Source organism: Indicator indicator, chromosome 25 (genome assembly GCF_027791375.1).
Source record: "Indicator indicator isolate 239-I01 chromosome 25, UM_Iind_1.1, whole genome shotgun sequence".
Lineage (NCBI taxonomy): Eukaryota > Metazoa > Chordata > Aves > Piciformes > Indicatoridae > Indicator > Indicator indicator.
This window is the reverse complement of record NC_072034.1, coordinates 7,412,876-7,433,861: the sequence shown is the minus strand read 5'-3', so window position 1 is coordinate 7,433,861 and position 20,986 is coordinate 7,412,876. Positions and strand designations below refer to the sequence as shown.

The following is a 20,986-nucleotide window of genomic DNA, read 5'->3' as shown; positions in this document are numbered from 1 at the left end:
CCACCAAGTAAACCTAACAAAAGCACATTGTCAGATGCTCCTAAGATCCTTCATAGGTATTTTGTTAGGGTCACACAGATTTTAAGTGAGGTTTAGGGTACCATTTCTTCATATCTCCTGTAAGATTCATACTCAGAAAATAACTTCATACAGGGAACTGTGTGAAGTGAAAATTGGTTTTGATAGGAAAAGGAATGTTGCAGAGAAAATGCCTTGACATAAATAGCTGAGGGTGCAAGGCAGCCTTCTGGAGGGGGAAGGGGTGGAAAATGTGGTCATTTCCAAGGGCCTTCTTTCATTGTGGGATTGGCATCACTTAGGAAAGTAATTTTAACCTTATGGCTACTTTTAATTTCCTGTTCTGTAAATTGGAAGCTGCATAACTTCTCAGCTTAGTGAGAAGTGATTTTTAGTTGTACCTCAGACATCTTCTGTAAGATTAACTGCTTCTGGAGGCACCAAAGAAGTCTCAGTAGTCCTGTGCACCTGAAAAGAAACAAAGGGGAGCCAGCATTAGGCATGTAAAATCCATTTAGTTTCCAGTAGTTTCAGGACAGAGGTATTTCTTACTTCCTTGTCAATACCATTGGGGAGTCTTCTCCAAGTGTACTATATCACCTAGTCTGCTCTGCTAGGTTCTGTTGGTACTGTCAGAGGTGAAAGGCACAAGACTTGATTTCCATTTCATATTTTTCTCAGTCAGAATACCAGAAAATAACAAACCTTCCACTGACAGGGCTTATGGAGCATTTCTGGAGTGGGTTGTGTTCTTCCATTAAGAAATTACATCACTGACTGCCCAAACCATCTCTATTTCTGTTAGTTCAGTCTACCTCACCATTTTCTGTGGTAACTATTTAAAAAAAAATCCTTAAGAATGTTTAAAAAATAGCTTTGTGTTTTTAAGTTGAATGATTCTTGACTTGAATGATTCTGAGAGTTCAATGTATTGTTAAATGTCATTAAAATGCAATTTTTGTCTCTCGTTCCTTACAGGTGCATTCTGCTCCCTCTCTTGGGGATGAAGCCCCCTCAGCAAAGCCTGTTCCTGCTGGTAGATTCGGTTGATGAGGGCTGTAACGTTTCTGAGGGTGAACAGACTTCTACAAGTCTGTCTGGAACAATAGCAGAGCTTTTAGCTGGCCACTTTGAGTTCTTCCCTCCCTGGCTGCTCCTCCTGTGTTCCGCCCGCAAGCAGAGCAAGGCTGTTACAAAAATGTTTACAGGTGAGTACAAAACACAAGAAGTGGCTGTTCATTACCTGTGCCTGCAGCTAGGAGGGAATGCCCAAGACTCTCAGTGGGACTGAAAGCACTGGTGCCTGCTTAGTGCTAAACATGTGCAGTCACAGAAATGGTCACTGTTAAAAACACACATTCCATTTTGCTGAGGAGTGTAGAAAGCATAAATCATAAAAGTATTTTACAGGTAATTTTTACCTTTGCAATGCCTCTATGAAGAGTATGGCTGCTTTGAGTTTTGCTTTTGCTAGTTTTAGGAAGCTTTGAAACAGTGTAGGTGATGTGTAAGTACATAAGTATGTCAGCTGCATACACCCATTCCTTACAACCTCAAAAGATAGATTTTTTTTTTTTTTTTTAATCTCCCATTAAAATCTCTCCCCATATTTGCAGAAAGCAGGGAATAACCTTTGAAGGTGGAACTTGAGAGGGAAACAATGTAGTTGTGGATTCTTGGAGCATACTTTTGGCAAAGGTTGAACAGTAACAAAATTCTTTACAGCTTCTTCATCTAGGCTGTACTGTGTTATGAGAACATTTCTTCACTATAATGACATTGTTACTGGAAGTTCTCTGAATTTAATAAAGGGCAATATCTAGACTGGATTCCAGGCCTATGTATAGAGCTTGTGTGTATTAAGGAAACAATTAGGACAAAAATGTGATTATGGAACATAGACCCATAGGCGTCCTTGTTTCCCCAGTAGCAAAAGGTCAATGAGATAATTGCATTTTGGAATGAAGTACTGAATTAATCAGTGGCAGACACGAAGGTTGGTATTTGAGAGTATGTGAGAACTAAAGGACACTTGGAGGTAGCTTCCCAGGGCTTCTTTGGACAATGGTTTAGTCAGAGTTTGGCCAATTTGATGTGTTGTCATTGCTAAAAAAGCAGACAGAACTTTGAGCAGTTTTATTTCCTTTCCATTGAATCATATCATGTTTCAAACTGGTCCTAAAAAAATTGCTGTTGTCTTCTAAGTATGTTTCCAGATGGAATTCCTGACAGGAAAAATCAGCAGAACTAATGGATCTGCCTTTAAAATTAATTTAATTTGAATGAGTTAATTTCTCATTTCCACAGAGAATGACTTGATGAATAGCATAAAGGAAGTTGGCTTGGGATATTATAATCCCATCTTCATTATGGAAGAGGTACATCAAAGAAAGACTGAATCCCAAAATAACTGAATTTGAATTGAGAAGGAATTTCAGGGTCTGTTTAGAGGAAGTGATGTTTTATCCATTATGGAAGAAAATTTTGGGACATTTCAGGCAATTTGGTGGCTGCCCACTTAATACATTGTCAGATAAATTTCCTGTTTCAAGTTTGTGAATAGTCAGAATGTGAGGAGCATGGCTGAAGTTCCCCTCAACTTCAGCTCCATTGCAAATTTGTGTTGTAAAACTTTTGAAATCATGTTGATTTCATTTTCTAGCCTAAAAAGGATGCACTGTCATTAACACTTCTGCTGGGGCAAACCCTTCTCCTCCTTTGTGGTATTCAGAGTAGTTTTTTAGCACTCATGACTGAAGAAGTTGTACTGAATTTCTAACAATGCCAAATTCCCAGCAAATAAATGTTTGCAACCATAATGATAACATAATCAGTGTATGTTTTCTTCAAGTATGTTTCTTTAATTTCTAACCACAAACCCCAAAAAGATCAGTTTCACTGTAACTTAGATTGGAACCCCTTTCAGGGTTATTTTAGGAAAATGCATCCCATCTGTAGTTTGTTCTGCTAAAAATTTGAGAGCACATTATAAAATGTGTATTAATCAGTGTTCATTTGCTTGCAATTAGTTTACAGAAGTTTTCACTTTCCATGCACTGAAAATTTCTTGCAGGTATCTGCTCAAATGAAAGGTAAGCCTGTTTGTCACAGTGTTATCAATGACTGGGAACAAGATTGCTGTTGTAACCTGGTCCTGATGATGCTGTTTCTTGGGTGTTCAGTACAGATGAGAATTCTGAAAAGCTAAGAGAGTTGGGGTTGTCCAGCCTAGAGAAGAGAAGGCTCTGGGGAGGCCTGCAGCCTTTCAGTACTTAAAGGGAGCCCACATGAAAGATGGAGAGGGACTCTATCTGGGAGTGTAGGGACAGCACAAGGTAATGGTTTTGAAGTAAGAAGTGGAGATTCAGACTAGATACAAAGAAGAAATTTTCACTCTGAGGGTTGTGAAGCATTGGCATGGATTGCCCAGAGAGGTGGTAGGTGCTTCATCTCTGGAAACATTTCAGGCCAGGCTGGACAGAGCTCTGAGCAACCTGCTCTAGTTAAGATGTCCCTGCTGACTGCAAGGGGGTTTGACTAGATGACCTTTAAATGTCATTTCCAACCCAAACCATTCTGTGATCTCCCTAGCCAAACCCAGTGATGATGTGGAAAAGAGGGCCCGGTCTTTCTCATCTGCTGTGATCTTGATGCTGCCAGTGGTGAATACAACATCCCTACCACTCCCAACAATGAGCAAATGAGGAGGGCTGTTTATTCTGGTCCTCTTTGTTCTTTTGCTTGTGTCCATGACTTATTTACCAACCTTGAATAGTTGTGCCTCCTTCTGCTGCAGCTCGTGTCCTGGGCCCATCTGTATTCCCAGATTCTGTAGCAGCACAATGTGCTATAGACCTTTTTTTCCTCTTACTCAGATTCTCAGCTTTCATTAATTAAAAGGATGAAAAAAAGGTTTTGCCTCTTGTGGCTGCAGAGGAAACCTCAAAAATATGAACCAAATGTAAAAGGATGCCTGCATGAGTCTGTGGTATCCCTCACTGTGAGCAAAAGCCAGACATTTGAGTGAAAAAGAAAGGGAGCAAATAATGCCTGTCCTCCTGCCTTCTTTTACTGTGGACTGTCACCAGCTGCCACATCATGCCTGTTCATTTTTCTTACAGAATTTTTCCCTAAATTTAACAATTCTGTTTTGCACCCGTAATGATCCACGTGATCTCCCACATCATTTGTCCTCATTTGGCTACAGTCAAGCACTGACTTTGAACAGTCTTTCCAATCTTTGTATTATGTTAGAACAAGTTCCCTTGTCTTTCTAAATAACAAATAAAAAGCCCTTTTATCTGAAAGTACTATTTCATTATTTTATGCTTCAGCTAATAAAAATGCTGCTCCTCAAATGAGGCTTAATCTTGAAAGCATACCAGTTCTTAAAAAATTAAATTCCTTTTTCAAACATCCATTATGTTGTTTTCAGGGATTTTACAGTCAGGCAGCTTTATTTAGGTAAGTTCAAGTAAAGCAGATAATTTCTCATAGCAGCATGAAGGTAAATAGACAAAAGTACAAGTGCTCAATGTGTTGGTTTAAAGAAGCTTTTTGCAACAGGTATTTATTTAATTTCTTTTTTTTTTTTTTCCTGCTACACATAAATCAAGTATCTATGGCATCTGGCTTGATTATACCCCTCAATTAAATACTGACATTCTTCATTCAGAGAATGTGTGAGGCATGAGTGCACCAGTGTGGTACAACCCTTGCAGATGTCACATCTCAGAGAGTTGTAGTTTCCATAAAGTTAATGTTACATACCAGAGAGATACTGGAAACTGCAAGAAAAAGAATCAAAAGTGGACATGAAAGGCTGCAATTTAGTCTCAGAGGCAGCTTAAGCTCCATTCACCCTCTTATCCATAGGCAAAAGCAGACAATCTGTCATTCATTTTTCACTCTTCCTTTTATCTGTCCTTCAGTTCCAGACAGCCAGACATTATTAAGAGCTGATATTTATCCAAACTTATTTTGGATTAGAAATCTTGGAAGCAGAAGTCTTTCTCAGATTCTGCTATTTGCTTATTCTGATCTGAATAGATGTGGAGAGTTACTTTTCTTGTAGCCTTTCCTAAAATTAAAAAAAAATTAAAAACAAAAATTAAAAGGCAAATTTGTGAAAACTTTAGAAAAATAGAATGTGGCACGGATCACAACCCAGCTTTCCAGCAACCCAAGAAAACTCACATGGTTTGGTAATTGAAGCTGCTCAGGCAGTCAGATTGCTGAATCCCCGAATCAAATTGGTTGCCTGATTTGGAACAGAACCTTTTCTCATTAGCTTCCATTCCAGAAAGTAAATGGCATGAGACCACTTCAAGAGAGATTGCTTTAAAAGAAAAAATAATCTAAGCTGTGCTCTGATTTTTCATTGTAGGTTGGAATTTGAGTGGTTTCATGTTACTTTGAAGTCTTTATGGGAGTTGGATTTTCACTATAAAAGATAATTTTTATGCATTTATGTAGCTGTAAAATTTACTTCTGTAATGTTAAAGCTTTGAAAAAGTTTATTTGTTGTTTTGGTTTAGGTTTGGGAGGGAAAAATTATTTAGAAAGCTTGGGAAATAAATGGAGAGCTTTTAATTACTGTTTCCTTTCTTTTCTTTACCACTGTCTTCTGATTACCAATTTGAAAGCACGGTACTAGGGATTTTCTTATTTCCTAGTAGAAAGTTATGTGTGAATTTTTAACTTGCTTTATAATTAAAGAGGGAAGACTAAATTGTTTTAAATGAGTTACTACCTGTGAATCTAACTAAATGTACTTCTGTGCAATGACACAGACCAGTGAGAGCAGCAGATTTCAGTCTCAGCATTCTCTTAGCATCTGGGGTAGATTCAGTGAAATTTGTAGTGCATGATGTACTGCAAATGCACTAAAAGGCTAAGTGTGCTGCTGGAGTTTTCAGATGCATTTGACTTTCTTGGATAGGGTTTATTCTTTTTGAACAGGTGTGCATAAATGGCCACAGAAATGCCTAATGAGATAGGGAGTGGAAATTACTGATTCCAAAACACTACCATGTTTTAAATCACTTAGATTAAAGTTAACAGTTCAGTTAAATGAAATGTATTCAAATGTATTAAAAACTTGGCTAATTTACTTATGTAAATTTCTGTAAAGATATGAAAATAGATGTTTTTAAGTATTTACTGGAACCTGCTACTTAATAGCTTATTTTTTATTATTGCAGTTTGAAGAGGTTGACATACTGTAGAAATATGTATATGGCCAGGATGCTTTCTTTTTTTTTTCCTTTTTCCTTTGAATGACCCTAGATCTTGCCAAGAAATACATTTGGAACTGATTTGTTTACAGAACTGCCAGGAATTTAATAAATCAGGAAAATCCATATTGGAGCTCCAATTGGGTTGAAAGTGATGTGTTGTAAGAAAAATTTTAACAATGCAAAATGCAAGGTCGTGGGACTGTGAGTTCTGTCTACTGCACTCCTGTTCTGCTGAGTTTAAATAGTTCATGGGAATGCATCTGAAACAAAATGAGCTTTCTCTTAATATTTTGGTGCTTCTTGTGCATGAAAGTGACTTATTGTATCTGGTAGGGTTGAAAAGCAAGTTTGCAGGATCTTTGTTTGGAAATGTAAAACGACCTCATTTAGATAGATGTCTGGGCAAAAAAAACACAGCTTTGTTCTTCTCCTTCAAGCTAGCAAAAAGAATTTGAGATTTTTTTTTTGTTGTTGTTGTTAAATCCACATTCCATCCATAAGGCCTTTTTGAAATTATTTGCTTATTATAGTACGGTATGGTGCAGTGGTTAAAATTAACAACCTATTTCTGTTTGAAAGTCTCTTATAATGGCAGTTTGTTAATTCCAGCCTTTAGAGAGCATGTTACCCCTGGATGTGTGAAGGTCTCTATGAGTGTGGTGTGCTGCTTGCTATGCAAACTTGTTTTTTAGACACAGGATGGAGGATCTCATTAACAAGGAATATTTGGAAATACAGCAAAATAAAAGAAACGAGTTTTAGCTTCTGTGAACATATAGCCAATAAAATTGTTTAATTTACTGACTTCTGGAATATTCACTGCTTTGAAGTCTTCTGAAATTTATTTACTTGTCTGAAGTGCTTAGACATTTGGCCTGACTTAGGTAAGTACAGAACAGGGCAATATTTTTAACCATGATATGGAACAAAGTAATGATACAGCCTCATTAAAAGGTGAGGGGAACCCAAACGAACAAACAAATACACAAACCATTTATTTTTTTCACTTTTTTTTTTTTTGAGAGCTTGCGGTTTTTCTGTGACATCCAGGGTGTTTTTGTTCACTTTGCCACCCATTTGGAGAAGCAAAATGAAAAATGGTATTCAGAGACCAATGCAAGATAAACAAATCTTTTGCTTTTGAAGCACACAGAGAGGCTGAAACGCTTAAACAGTTATCACTCTGCAAGGTTTTGTGTGAAGGCTGGGGGTCAGAGGAGGTGAAGTGTAGTTATTAGTCAGGCAACACTGAACATGAGCTGAAATCTCAGGATTGCTGTTACATGAGTCAGTCAGGGTTTTCTCAGTGAGGGAAATAAAATTCCTGAAAAAATGAAAAAAGAAAAACCAAACTTAATTAAAAAAAAATAGCTTATATTTGTAGATGTAGATTGGGTGTAAGGACATGGGCATGGGATTAATGTGACTGACTGGGGATCTTGTGAGCAGAGTGACATGACTAAACACATTGAGAAGGACTTTGTAGAGCTCTATACCTATTCTTTGGGCAGGTGGTAGAATCATAGAATCATTTAGGTTGGAAAAGACCTTTAAGATCATTGAGTCCAAGCATGAGCAGCAGGTACAGATCTGAGTAGGAGATGTAGAGAGGTTCAAAGAACTGGAAGGTGAGTCAATGCAGTGGTTGCATTTCATCTGAATTGAGCAAAACAGATCTGTTCCCTGCACACATGAGATACCTGAAGGGATACTTGTGTCTGATTACAGTTCTGCAGGTGCAGTGCCCTGGTTTTAGTGCCTCTGTTTTCATTTCTGTAATGTAAAAATAGCCTTGTACTTGAAATGGAAACTTGGGATCTGCAGAGTCACAAGGTCCTGTCTGTTTTTACTCAGCAAAGTTTCCTTTTTTGACTTGTGTGCAAAAACTAAGGGCTTTGTAAAGTTACATACAGAGCATTTCAATCAGATAGTGACTCGATGAATGACACCATTCTGCAGGTCAGGTTGGGACATTTCTTGAAGCTGTGAGAAATTTTGATGGATGAAGATGGTTCTGTGGTTTTTTTGAGAGAAAGGAGTGGGGGGGGGGGGGGAAGCCCCTGTGGATAAGGAAAGATCCTCCCCCAAAATAATCATTTTCTGCCTCCTGGTCTTCTCATTCAAATATCTTCAAGTAGAGAGTCTCGTTTGTGTAGCTTTAATCCAAGATGTGACTGTGCAAAGGTGTCCTATTCTTTTGGGAATAACCATGGTTTGGTTTTGGTTTTAGGTATTCTGTTGATTTAGTCATGTTAGATTTGTAATGCTGTCATAATAAGGGAAGCAGAAGTATTTTAGTAACACTGCCATAGTTTGCCCCTGAGTTCTAATCTGCTGTGTTTGCACAATGCCCATGGAGACTAAACAATTAACAGCGAGCTTAGTGTGACATTCAGAACCTCTGCTGAATGCTTGGGAACAAAAAAACACAGCGCTGTTATTATCAGGCTGAATTCTCAGTCAGAACAACCTCACAGACCAAGTGGTTTGATCAGCAGAATGTTTAACTACAATAAAAATACAAATCTGAAAGTAACATTTTTCAGCATCTCCCTTAAAATTCTTTGTTCTGTGGAGCTGGGGCCAATGTAACATTGAATGCATTGCTCTGTGCTTGCTTTTTCTTCACTATAATCTGGAGGTTAGTAACTGGTTTAGTTTGAAAAGCCAAACTGGGGGGTTCTTACAACTAGCCCAGCTGAGTGCAAGCAAATGTGTGCATTCTGCTACACTGGAGGAAGATTACAGCCTGGCCCTGGAGAGGTGAGGCACAGTTCTGGCCTAAAACACAGCAGTTTGAGCTGCTGTGTCTGACTTCTGTGGTTTTCCCACAGCTTCTGGAAAAGTAGTGTTCAAGCAGCATAATGTCATTAACCACAGAAGGTAGATCTTCATGAAATGCTTGACTTGGCACCACCAAAGCAAGTGTTTTAAATGACAGGCATAGCTGGGTCATCCACACAACTGTATCTTCATTCTGCCTTTTGCTTGAGAGCCTTGTGGCCACAGAGGTCATCCTAGGGACTCCTTCACACGTGCTGCTAAGAACGGCGTTGTTTGCTTGGGGGATGGGGTGTGCGTGTGTAGGGAGGAGATGGACACAGAATGTATGTATGGAGTCATTTCCCTTCTTTCTCTAAAGAGTAAACAGGTTGGAGAAACAATGAGATCATGTGACTATGAGAAAACCTGTTTCCTTATATAATATGTCACATAAAAAGAACTGGGGTTTTTATCTGAAATTCAGTCTTGGAAAAAAATAAGCAATTTTCAGTGCACAGAGGTGTTAAGATGTGTAAAACTCTTTCTGAGTCTCTTTCCTATATCTTAAAAACTTGTAAAATAAACTAAGGTGATCAAGATTAAATAATTTATTTAATTGGATCATGCATATGCACCAGGTGTGAATAACCTCTTCTATAATTCTATTAATGTAATAGTTGTCTTAATCTAAATAGCTGAAAATGATTTGGAATTCTACTCTTAACCACATTGGAGAAGGGATTATTCCTTGAATAATATAATAATACTTAATAGTCTTATTTTGGTTGCAGTTCTGGTGGTTTTGCTTAGGTGTTAATATTATCCAAGGGAGAGGCACAATGCCTGATTCAAAGTGATGTTGGTGATTTTTTTGGTTTGTTTTTTTTTTTTTTTTTGGACCTATTTATAGATTCATAGAATGGCTTAAGTTGGGAGGGATCTTAAAGGTCATCTAATTTCAACCCCCCTGTCATGGGCAGGGACACCTGCAACTAGACTGCATGGCTCAAGGCCCCATCCAACCTGGCCTTGAACACCTCCAGGGAGGGGACATTCATGACTTCGCTGGGCAAACCTGTTCCAGTGTCTCACCACCCTCACTGTAAATAATGTCTTCCTAATATCCAGTCTAAACCTACCCTCCTCAAGCTTCAATCCATTCCCTCTTGTCCTTATCACTACAAGCCCTTGTAACAAGTCCCTTAGGGCTTTCTTGCAGACCCCTTCAGGTACCCCATAAGGTCTCCCCATAGCCGTCATTTCTTCAGGCTGAACAGCCCCAACTCTAACAACCTGTCCCCAGGGAAGGTTCTTCAGCCCTCTGCTCTTCGTTAGTAGCATATTTTCTTCTTGCAGTAGATAAAAATGACTATTACCAAGGTTCTCTGCTATTACTATTAATTTGCATTCACCATGCATGCACACAAAACTCTGTGGGAGTTGCCTACCCAGAAATGCCTGTCTTGTATTTATTTTTTTTTTTAGCATTAAGTGAAACTAGCTTTGAATTACTAACAACTTTCTCCTCCCCTTTTAACAGGTTTTCGAAAAATAAGTCTGGATGATCTACGAAAGGCTTACATAGTGAAAGATGTGCAACAATACATTCTTCATCGTTTAGACCAGGAAGAGGCACTGAGACAACATCTCACAAAAGAAACTGCAGAGATGCTGAACCAGCTTCACATCAAAAGCAGCGGCTGCTTTTTGTATCTGGAACGGGTCCTCGACGGAGTCGTGGAGAATTTTATTATGTTACGAGAGATCCGTGATATTCCGGGCACGTTAAACGGCCTCTACCTTTGGCTCTGCCAGAGACTTTTTGTGAGAAAGCAATTTGCAAAAGTCCAGCCTATTCTCAATGTCATCCTCGCAGCCTGTAGGCCATTAACCATCACGGAATTGTATCATGCGGTGTGGACCAAAAATATGACGCTGACGATGGAAGACTTTCAGCGCAAATTGGATGTCCTGTCAAAAGTCCTTATTGATGGGCTTGGAAATACAAAAATATTGTTCCACTACAGCTTTGCAGAGTGGTTGCTGGATGTGAAGCACTGTACACAAAAATACTTGTGTAATGCAGCAGAGGGACACAGGATGCTGGCCATGAGCTACACCTGCCGAGCAAAGGATTTAACACCCTTAGAGGCTCAAGAGTTTGCGTTGCACCTCATTAATTCAAATTTACAGTTAGAGACTTCCGAGCTGGCTTTGTGGATGATCTGGAATGGCACACCTGTCAAAGACTCCCTGTCAACCTTAATTCCTAAGGAGCAAGAAGTACTACAGCTGCTGGTCAAAGCCGGTGCTCACGTCAACAGTGAAGATGACCGCACGTCTTGCATCGTTCGGCAGGCTCTGGAGAGAGAGGATTCCATCCGCACCTTGTTAGACAACGGAGCGTCAGTGAACCAGTGCGACTCCAACGGGAGAACGCTCCTGGCCAATGCAGCCTACAGCGGCAATCTCGACGTCGTGAACTTGCTGGTCTCAAGGGGAGCGGACCTAGAGATAGAAGATGCTCATGGGCAAACGGCACTTACCTTAGCTGCTCGGCAGGGACATACCAAGGTGGTCAACTGCTTGATCGGATGTGGGGCTAACGTCAATCACAATGATCATGATGGCTGGACGGCTCTGCGATCCGCAGCCTGGGGGGGGCACACTGAGGTGGTCTCTGCTCTGCTTTACGCTGGGGTCAAAGTGGACTGCGCGGATGCCGACAGTCGCACGGCCCTGAGAGCAGCAGCTTGGGGAGGACACGAAGATATTGTGCTGAATCTGCTTCAACACGGTGCTGAAGTGAACAAGGCTGATAACGAGGGCAGAACAGCTTTGATTGCAGCCGCATACATGGGGCATAAAGAGATCGTGGAGCACCTGCTGGATCATGGTGCAGAGGTAAACCACGAGGATGTGGATGGAAGGACTGCGCTGTCTGTGGCTGCACTTTGTGTACCAGCCAGTAAGGGCCATGCCTCTGTGGTTAGTCTGCTAATTGACCGTGGTGCTGAAGTTGACCATTGTGATAAGGATGGCATGACTCCGCTGCTGGTAGCTGCTTATGAAGGACATGTAGATGTTGTTGACCTGCTTCTAGAAGGAGGAGCTGATGTTGATCATACAGACAACAATGGCCGTACGCCACTTCTAGCAGCAGCCTCCATGGGCCACGCTTCAGTTGTAAATACTCTTTTGTTTTGGGGTGCAGCTGTCGATAGCATTGATAGTGAAGGGAGAACAGTTCTGAGCATAGCCTCTGCACAAGGCAATGTTGAAGTAGTACGGACTCTGCTGGACAGGGGGCTAGATGAAAATCATAGAGATGATGCAGGCTGGACACCTTTGCATATGGCAGCTTTTGAAGGTCACAGGTTGATCTGTGAAGCTCTTATAGAACAAGGTGCTAGAACAAATGAAATTGATAATGATGGACGTATACCTTTCATATTAGCTGCACAAGAAGGTCACTATGATTGTGTGCAGATATTACTGGAAAATAAATCCAACATTGATCAGAGAGGCTATGATGGGAGAAATGCTCTCCGGGTTGCTGCTTTAGAAGGTCACAGAGATATAGTTGAGCTACTGCTCAGCCACGGAGCAGATGTAAACTACAAAGATGCTGATGGGCGGCCCACCCTTTACATCTTAGCATTAGAAAACCAGCTTACAATGGCTGAGTATTTTCTAGAAAATGGTGCAAACGTAGAAGCAAGTGATGCTGAAGGAAGAACAGCACTCCATGTTTCCTGCTGGCAGGGCCATGTGGAGATGGTACAGGTGCTGATAACGTACCATGCTGATGTGAATGCTGCTGATAACGAGAAGAGATCTGCTCTGCAGTCTGCTGCATGGCAAGGTCATGTGAAAGTAGTGCAGCTTCTCATTGAGCATGGAGCTCTGGTTGACCACACATGTAATCAAGGTGCTACTGGACTCTGCATTGCAGCCCAAGAAGGGCACATTGACGTTGTCCAAATATTACTAGAGCATGGTGCTGATCCAAATCATGCTGACCAGTTTGGGCGCACCGCTATGCGTGTTGCAGCTAAAAACGGACACTCTCAGATTATTAAATTACTGGAAAAATATGGTGCGTCTACTCTGAATGGTTGCACTCCATCTCCAGTTCACACAATGGAGCAAAAGCCCTTGCAGTCAGTCTCCTCTAAAATGCAGTCACTGACAATGAAGTCCAATAGTTCAGGGAGCACTGGTGGGGATATGCAGCCTAGTATGCGTGGCTTATCTAACGGACCCGCTCATGCCTTCAGCTCTCCTTCAGAGTCTCCTGATTCCACAGTTGACCGTCAGAAATCATCTTTATCAAATAATTCCCTGAAGAGTTCCAAAAATTCTTCTCTCCGCACCACGTCCTCAACAGCGACTGCTCAGACAGTGCCCATCGATAGCTTCCACAGCCTGTCGTTCACAGAGCAAATCCAGCAGCATTCCCTGCCACGCAGCAGAAGTAGGCAGTCTATCGTTTCTCCTTCCTCCACAACTCATTCCTTAAGTCAAAATCATAATTCACCAAGCAGTGAATTTGAATGGAGCCAAGTAAAACCTAGTCTAAAATCAACTAAAGCCAACAAAGGGGGGAAAACGGACAACTCCAGCAAATCTGGGTCAGCTGGGAAAAAAATAAAACAAAGTAGTTCCTCCCAACCAAAAGTGTTAGAGTATGAAATGACTCAGTTTGATAAACGAGTACCTATTGCCAAACCTGGGACAGGCGTGCCACTTAAATCGATGCCCACAGAGCCACAGTGCAAAATTTTGGTCCCCCCAGCTCAGCAAGAAGTTGGTCGATCTCAGCAACAGTTCCTGATCCACCAACAGAGTGGAGAACAGAAGAAGAGGAATGGAATTATGACAAATCCAAATTACCACCTTCAGAGCAATCAGGTTTTTCTTGGTAGGGTCTCTGTCCCACGCACAGTGCAGGACAGAGGGCATCAGGAGGTTCTGGAGGGTTATCCTCCCGCAGAGACAGAACTCAGCCTTAAGCAAGCCTTAAAACTACAGATTGAAGGTAGTGACCCGAGTTTCAACTACAAGAAGGAAACACCGTTATAAAAGGTAACCTATCCAGTCACAATAGAAGCAAATGCTTCCATGCTTTCATCCTGTACATGTTAAATATACTAAAATTATATTTCATTGGCATTTATCCTAATTCCTTTCTTAAGGAAGGAATGACAAGTACTTGTCTTGCTGTCATTTGTAAGTGTCAGTTGTAGAGGGATTGGATCATCCTCATATTTTCTGTTGAATTCTGGTTGCTCAACTCATACCTCACTGTCTTTGATAGGTGACTGAATAAAGCAACAAGTTCCATGTAACATTGATTTGGAATTTTCACTTCAAGCATAAAGACAGCTGGGAATTTTAATTTGTGATATTTTCAGATACAGTGATTATTTCATTATTTAGTAAATTTTTTTTTTTATAGGAAGCTTCTGAAGATGCTTTTGAATTACAGGCAACTGCTTTTGCATTTGGATTTCAAATGCAAAATCTCAGTAGCATAATGATGTGCAAATTAAAAAGTTAAAATGCTCAAGCTTTGATTTTTATATTTCTCTTACTGGGAAAGTGACCATCCTGTAAAAGAGGTGGTATTCCTCAAAGCAAGATTAGAATCGATGTTGTGTTACCAATTTTCTGACCCTTCTGTAGTTGTGATTCAGTGGAATTCATTTAGAGCTCTTACTTTCTCTTCCATGGTGAATTTTAGGTTGAAAAAAAGGACTTCTATGTAGCTTTTTCAGACCTGGGTTGTCAGTGAGTCAGCTAAAAGAGAACTATTTTTCTCCCTCCTTGTCAGGAGGTTTGTCTTTTTTGGAATATTGGGAATGTGTTAATAATTAATATATTTTTTATTTGAATTTCAAAGAATCAGCATCTTTATGAAATTTATGCACATCTCTTATTGCTTATTTCTTTTTAAAAACATTTTTTGTTGGTGCAAATGATGCCTTTTTGACAGCTCAGACTGCTGCTGTCTGGAACAAGAACATTCTCTCTAGCTGACTCAGTTCTGCTGCAAGTCATCAAAGTCTGCAGGTTTCTAGGACATTTGCAGGTGGTGCAGAATCCACAAATGGGAGCTTTTCAGCTGTCAGAAAACAGATAGACAGAGTTTTTCCCAAATTGTCCTGGAAATGGAATGCATCTCACTAGATGGAGAGCATCCACCTAGGTGTGAAATGCAGAGTATTAGAACATCATGCAGAGCTCTGAGAGGTTTCCTTGTGGTTGGAATTTTGATTATATTGTTTCAAGTATTTTAATTTAATGCTTTCAGTAAGCTACATACTAGAGCCTTCACATCTGTAAAATGAAAATATTATCAAAGGCTCAGAGGAGCTGTGGGGCAGGCAAAAGAGAAGAGGCAGGACAATAGGAGCAGGCACAGAGAGGAGCAAGTGTGTGAGAGAATGGGCCCTAAATCTTCATGAAAGAACTTTAGATTCTCACAGTTCTACATCATGTCCAAACAGGATTTAAATCAGTTTGTAATTTTTCCTGCCTCCATAAAACATTCAAATGTATAATTAAGAACGGTATTTCCTAACTCTTCTGTACCTTCACCTGATGCTCAGTGCTTGCTTTCATGTTATGCTTTATTGTAAATAAGTCTGATGGCTCTGACCTGGAATGCATTGACTTGACCTGACCTGCCATCAAAAGATTGGTTATGATGAATTTTCCATCTTTCTTGATTTTAAAATATAAACTATATTAAAAAAAAAGAACAAACTGAAGCACTCCACATATAATTTCAAACCTTGAATTGTGCTTTGCTTTACTGGGAGTAAATCTGTGCTTTACTTGAAAATTCAGTTTTCTCAGTGGAATGCTTGGGTTTTAGCAAGTGGCTAAGCACATGAGGTGGTGGATAACTAAATGGTTCCTTTTGCTTTTTCTCTAATGGTTTGGCATAGCTTCATTTTAAATACGGAAGTTTAAAACCATTTTGTGTGGATTATGAAGTACTTGGCAAAGGTTATAATTTACCTCTCTTTTTGCCAAGCATTGAGCACAAAACCCAGTAATCTCCCTGACCAGTGAACAAAGTAGTCACCTGTGGAGAAACACTTCAGAAATACTCTACTGGAGCACCTGAGGAGTAGCTTTCCTTCTTTGGCTGCTGCTTCCATGCTCTCTTTGGGAAGCATTCCTGCTGTGGGTACCTAACTGCTTTGGATGGGAGAGAGAGAAAGCCCAGGGAATCAGTCACGGGATTTGAGTTAGACAAGGAAAAACTTTTAGTCATCAGTATGTTGTTATGTGCTTTTAACTATAACTAGAAGTGCTGTAGCTCTTTCTGACACTGCTTGTTCATATTAACAGAGCATTTAAAAAACTTAAGTGTTTTTATTTTGTACTTTTAGGCCAATTCCACGATGCTATGACCAGAAGCTCTTCTGTTCTGAATGATTCATCAGCTGGCTGGGATGGAAGCAAACAGTGCTTGTATTAGTCCACCTAGAAATTCAAGAATGTGATTACCACAGTACAGTTACCTTACTTACTGTAATGTGCCTACATTTTCAGGCTGCCTTCTCAGTATAACCCTCTGTGCTTCAGAAATTTATTTTGTGTACTTTGTATTTAATACCCAGAACGAGCACTTTTGTTTTTTTAACTGCAGAAAGATACATGCTGTATTTCCTTGACAACAGCTGAAAATGGTAAGAACAAGGAATCCTGACATCCTATTCCGGAATGCTTGGTAGAGGTGCATGTGCCACAGTGAACTGTGTATGGAAAGGCAGTGTGCTTTTTGTATTTATTTTCCTGTGGCTAAAGAAAATAAGCAAACAGTTTGCCACATTTGCATTGTTGTAATGTATGGTCAGTTCCCTGTGTACTTAAAGAAGTTCTCTCCAGAGATACAAGTCTTGTAACAGTATTTTATAAATACTGTACTGTGTGTTCTGTCTGTGTAAATAGCTGTTCAGTGGTAGCAAAGGGGTTGGACTGCAAGTATCTGCAGTATCTTTGGGATTTTTAAGAGGTAAAATCCACTCTCTGGTACTACAGCACCAAATCTGGATGGCAGGTGGTGACCACTGAAAGCAACAGGCAGATTTGCTCTTGGACACTTGATCTTAAATAGCCTCCATTATTGTTACAATGATGAGGTATCACAATATGGGTATGTTTTAGGTGCTAAAGTGAAAGGTCTGATCCTGCTTTCATGTATACATTTGTATGTTAGAAACAGCTCTTTCTTTTTTTTCCAAGGCAGAGGACTGTACTGAAAATGTCAGTAAAACCATGGAAGATGCAGATTCTTTGTTAATGAGAATTTGTAGTGAGAGTACAGTGGAAGAGCAAACTGTTTAGATAACCCTTGTCTGGGGGTACAGAGATTACTGAGTTAGCCCTGTTCCTGAGACAATAGCTCTTTAAAGCACAAACTTGTATGAATGTGTTCCTGCTTCAGATGGGTTAGGTAGAGCCAGTGTGAGTATCTCTGTACCTGGAGCACAGTTGGTTGGGAGCCTGGATAGTCCCATCTACGGGTAATGGAAAGCTGGTTCCCCACTCTCACAGCAGAAGAATTTTACTTCTACAAAAGAGAGCAAAATCAAGGCCATTGTTGTGAAAGTGAACAGTACGAATTTTTCCTTTGAATGTGCACATCTTACTTGCACAGCTCTAGGAGTGGTAAAATGAAACAAGTGGGTTATTTTCTCCTATGAACGCGAGCTATATTCTACTATTCACCATTACACAGCCTTGCTCTTTAGAAAGTAAGCCTATTTTTGTATGTGAGTATTTCTTCTTAAGACTTGGATTTCATCTTTTTTTCATACTCCAATTCTGACTGTTCCACAGCTCAGATGTTAGAAAGCTGAGGTTATTTTTCACAGAGTATTAATTAAATGTATGGCTACCTTTCATCTTTGATAAATGGCCCCTGGATGTAGATTTAGTGCATATTCTGAGGCACTGAAGGGCTCTGTGTCTTGTTACTATGATTAACAATCATCAGAACATTTGGGGTTTGTTGTTTTGTTTTAATATCTTGCACCTCCATTCTTATTTGCTTGTTACTAAATGTAAAAAGCCTTTTTTTCTAGTCAGGTATTCAGCACGTAGTAGAATTAGAAGTTGAAAGTTGACACGCGGCAATATTGATTATTCTGAATGTTTCACATATTGAATTTCTTGTCCCTGTGGGACAATTATAAAATAAACATAACAGGAGACTGGCAGAATGGCCTTAAGAGGGTTAGTGGCTCAGTGAAGAGAAAGTTACCAAAATGTTCTCAGCAGACTTGTTCCAAACCTCAAGCGTAGTACGTTTGCAATACTGTGCAAGAAACACAACTTTCCTTAGTTCCTAGGTGTATGTTTTGTTCTGTAGAAAGGGATCCCTGAGTGCTGACATTTTTCTGCTGACCTTGACTGTCATTGGGATTATATTTATTTAATTTTATTGTGCTGTTATTAATTGCACCTTGTGGACAGAGGACGTAGAACTATGGCCAGTTTCACAAGGGGCCACAACTTATAGATAGCCTGATGGGGTTTGTGTGAATAGTATTTACAGTTGAAATAGTTGCTGGGGAAACCTTCCATCCAAATCAGCAGAAAGTAGACCTGTCGGAAATGTTTTCAGAAGGGCAGTTCTTACAGATTCTGAATATCACTTTGGAACAGAGCATGGATTGCTTTAAAACATTTATTGCATCAAACATCTGAAGGTCTGTGTAATTCCACATTGCTGTTGTATGTGATTTTTTCTTTTTTTTTTTAATACCATCATTTGTGAGGGTTTTGCATCCCAAGAGAAGTTGCTGTTTCCCCCCACCCTGTTGTTTGCTCTGTCCTGCTCTGCTCTTTCCCATCTGTACAGTCGAGGTGAATGGAGTTGCATAGCTGTGACTCAGCACGGTTTCTTCTGGCAATGTAAGTTTTCACAACCTAAAAAAAAAAAAAAAGGAATTAAAAACCAAGCAACACAGAATAATCCATGAATCCCCTTTCACTGGTCCTTCCAAGGTCATCTCCACAAGACATCTAAAATTCTCGATGGGAGAGCTAGGGAAAAAGACTGTTTTGTGGACATGGCTGTCAATACTGTGTGCATGTGGAAAAACTCTGCAGAAGAGAAATGCATCAAGAGACAGAGGCACAACTGATGCATTTTTTTAGTCTTCTCAGTGATCAGTATTGAAACCATTAGCATTTATTTAAAAAATGAAAAGGTATTTTTCCTCATCAGTTACTCTGCTATGCAAATGTCTGTTACGCTTAATACTCCCCATCTGAACTCCTCAGTTAACTCAGTTTGCAGACTGACTGTTTGGTTTTGTTTGGTTTGTTTTTTTTTTTTTCCTGGAGTGGGTTGTAAATAGCCTTTAATGTACATTGAATGAATTTCACATTGTAAAATTTTTATTTTATTCCTTGTATTATATTAAGCAAAAATCCCTGTGTATATGAAAGTGCATAATAAATATATTTGCTTTTCAGCAGACATCTACCTGTTTTAATTTTACTACCTCATTTCCTGGGACATCTCAGGAAAAGATTATTAAACGTTATAAAATGTTTAAATAGGACTTACTGAAACACAATGTATGGGTCCAGTGGGCAATCTAGGCTAGCAAAATATTCATTCCTGTGACCCAGCTCATCACTCAGCTGACCTGATTGATCTGAGTCAGCCCTTAGCATTTGCAGGAGATAATTTGCTGCATGTTCTTTGGTTTAAAATGATCATTATAGGCTGTCTATACCGGAAGGGCAAATAAATTCCACATTTCAGTTGCTCTAAGTTCTTTATGACTTCAAACGATATTTGTTAATTATCTTTTTGAGCAGTGTTTGTCTGCAGGATTTTCAGTGTAAGCAGAAACTATTCATTTTTCTTTTACTTGTTACTAAAAAAAAATGGGAGAAAGAAGTTTTCCAGTCATTGCAATAATCCCATTTGCCCTACTGATTTTTGTCTCACTTCTGCTCTGCATTATATACCCGTGGGGATTTCTCTGCAGAGAGTTGTTGAGTGTGAAGGGGTTGCTTGGCTGTACCTGCTGCACATGATGGTTCAGGTTTACCTCTCTGTATTCTGCCTCACACTGCTTCCAGCTGTTGGTGCTCACAGCTGGACAGATATCTAAGATGAGGAAAGGGACAGACAAAATTGCCAGTAGCTGTCAGCTTGATTTCTGTCTATTCCTCTGGTTTCTCACAATAATTATTGACCCTCTTATTAAATTCTTCATGTCTGAAATAACAAACTGAAATGGCATCAGTTCAGTGGCTATTTTTCATTGAGGCAAAGAACCATTTTCACTGAATTAATCTTTGAGCAAGCTATTCTAGGGTTCAGAGACATTTTCTGCAGATAATCACTGTAATAATATTGAAATAAAATTATTCAGCACCTGTTTTTAATCTCTCACTCGATGGAATCTAAACAATCACATTGAATAATGCTTCACCTCTTCTGTGAGACCTTTACAGCAATTTGGCATGAGTATTACATGGATTGTCCAAAGGAAAGCTGGGACTAGTTGGCACAGGGAACTGAAGCTTTTCAGTTGGAGGCCTTTAGAGAGAGAGGGAGCGATGAGAATTTGGCATTGATCTAAATCCTAATCATGTTATGCTACAAAGAGTCACAGAAAGAGGGTATGGGACTGGGAAATCTACTTGGCAAATCATCATGTTAAAGAAGCCTTCACATTTATATGTCAGTGATGTAACCAAATTGACCTTTAGGCTGGAAATCTAATTCCCAGCAAGGTCTGCTCTTCTTGCTGTTATGTTTCTAAGTGTGTCTTAGTCCAGCCACCGAACAGTGATTGCATGTCGGCTTTGAACTAGAGGAACACAATTTCCAATGGACTGCTGTGATAAAATCTTAATAGTTTCATAGAATGGTTTAGGCTGGAAGGTGCCTTGAAGATCATCTCGTTCCAGCCTCATGG

At 39.8% G+C, this 20,986-nt stretch overlaps 1 protein-coding gene across 1 annotated transcript in view; it reads left to right on the top strand.

The window, feature by feature from the left end:
- Positions 1 to 14,105, top strand: part of ANKRD50 (ankyrin repeat domain containing 50) — a 35,174-nt gene extending 21,069 nt beyond the window's left edge. Inside the window, exons 2-3 of the mRNA XM_054392398.1 lie at positions 997 to 1,226; positions 10,561 to 14,105. Of these exons, the coding sequence (XP_054248373.1) occupies positions 997 to 1,226; positions 10,561 to 14,105 (3,775 nt within the window). The remainder of the gene's footprint in view (positions 1 to 996; positions 1,227 to 10,560) is intronic.
- Positions 14,106 to 20,986: the final 6,881 nt, after the last annotated feature.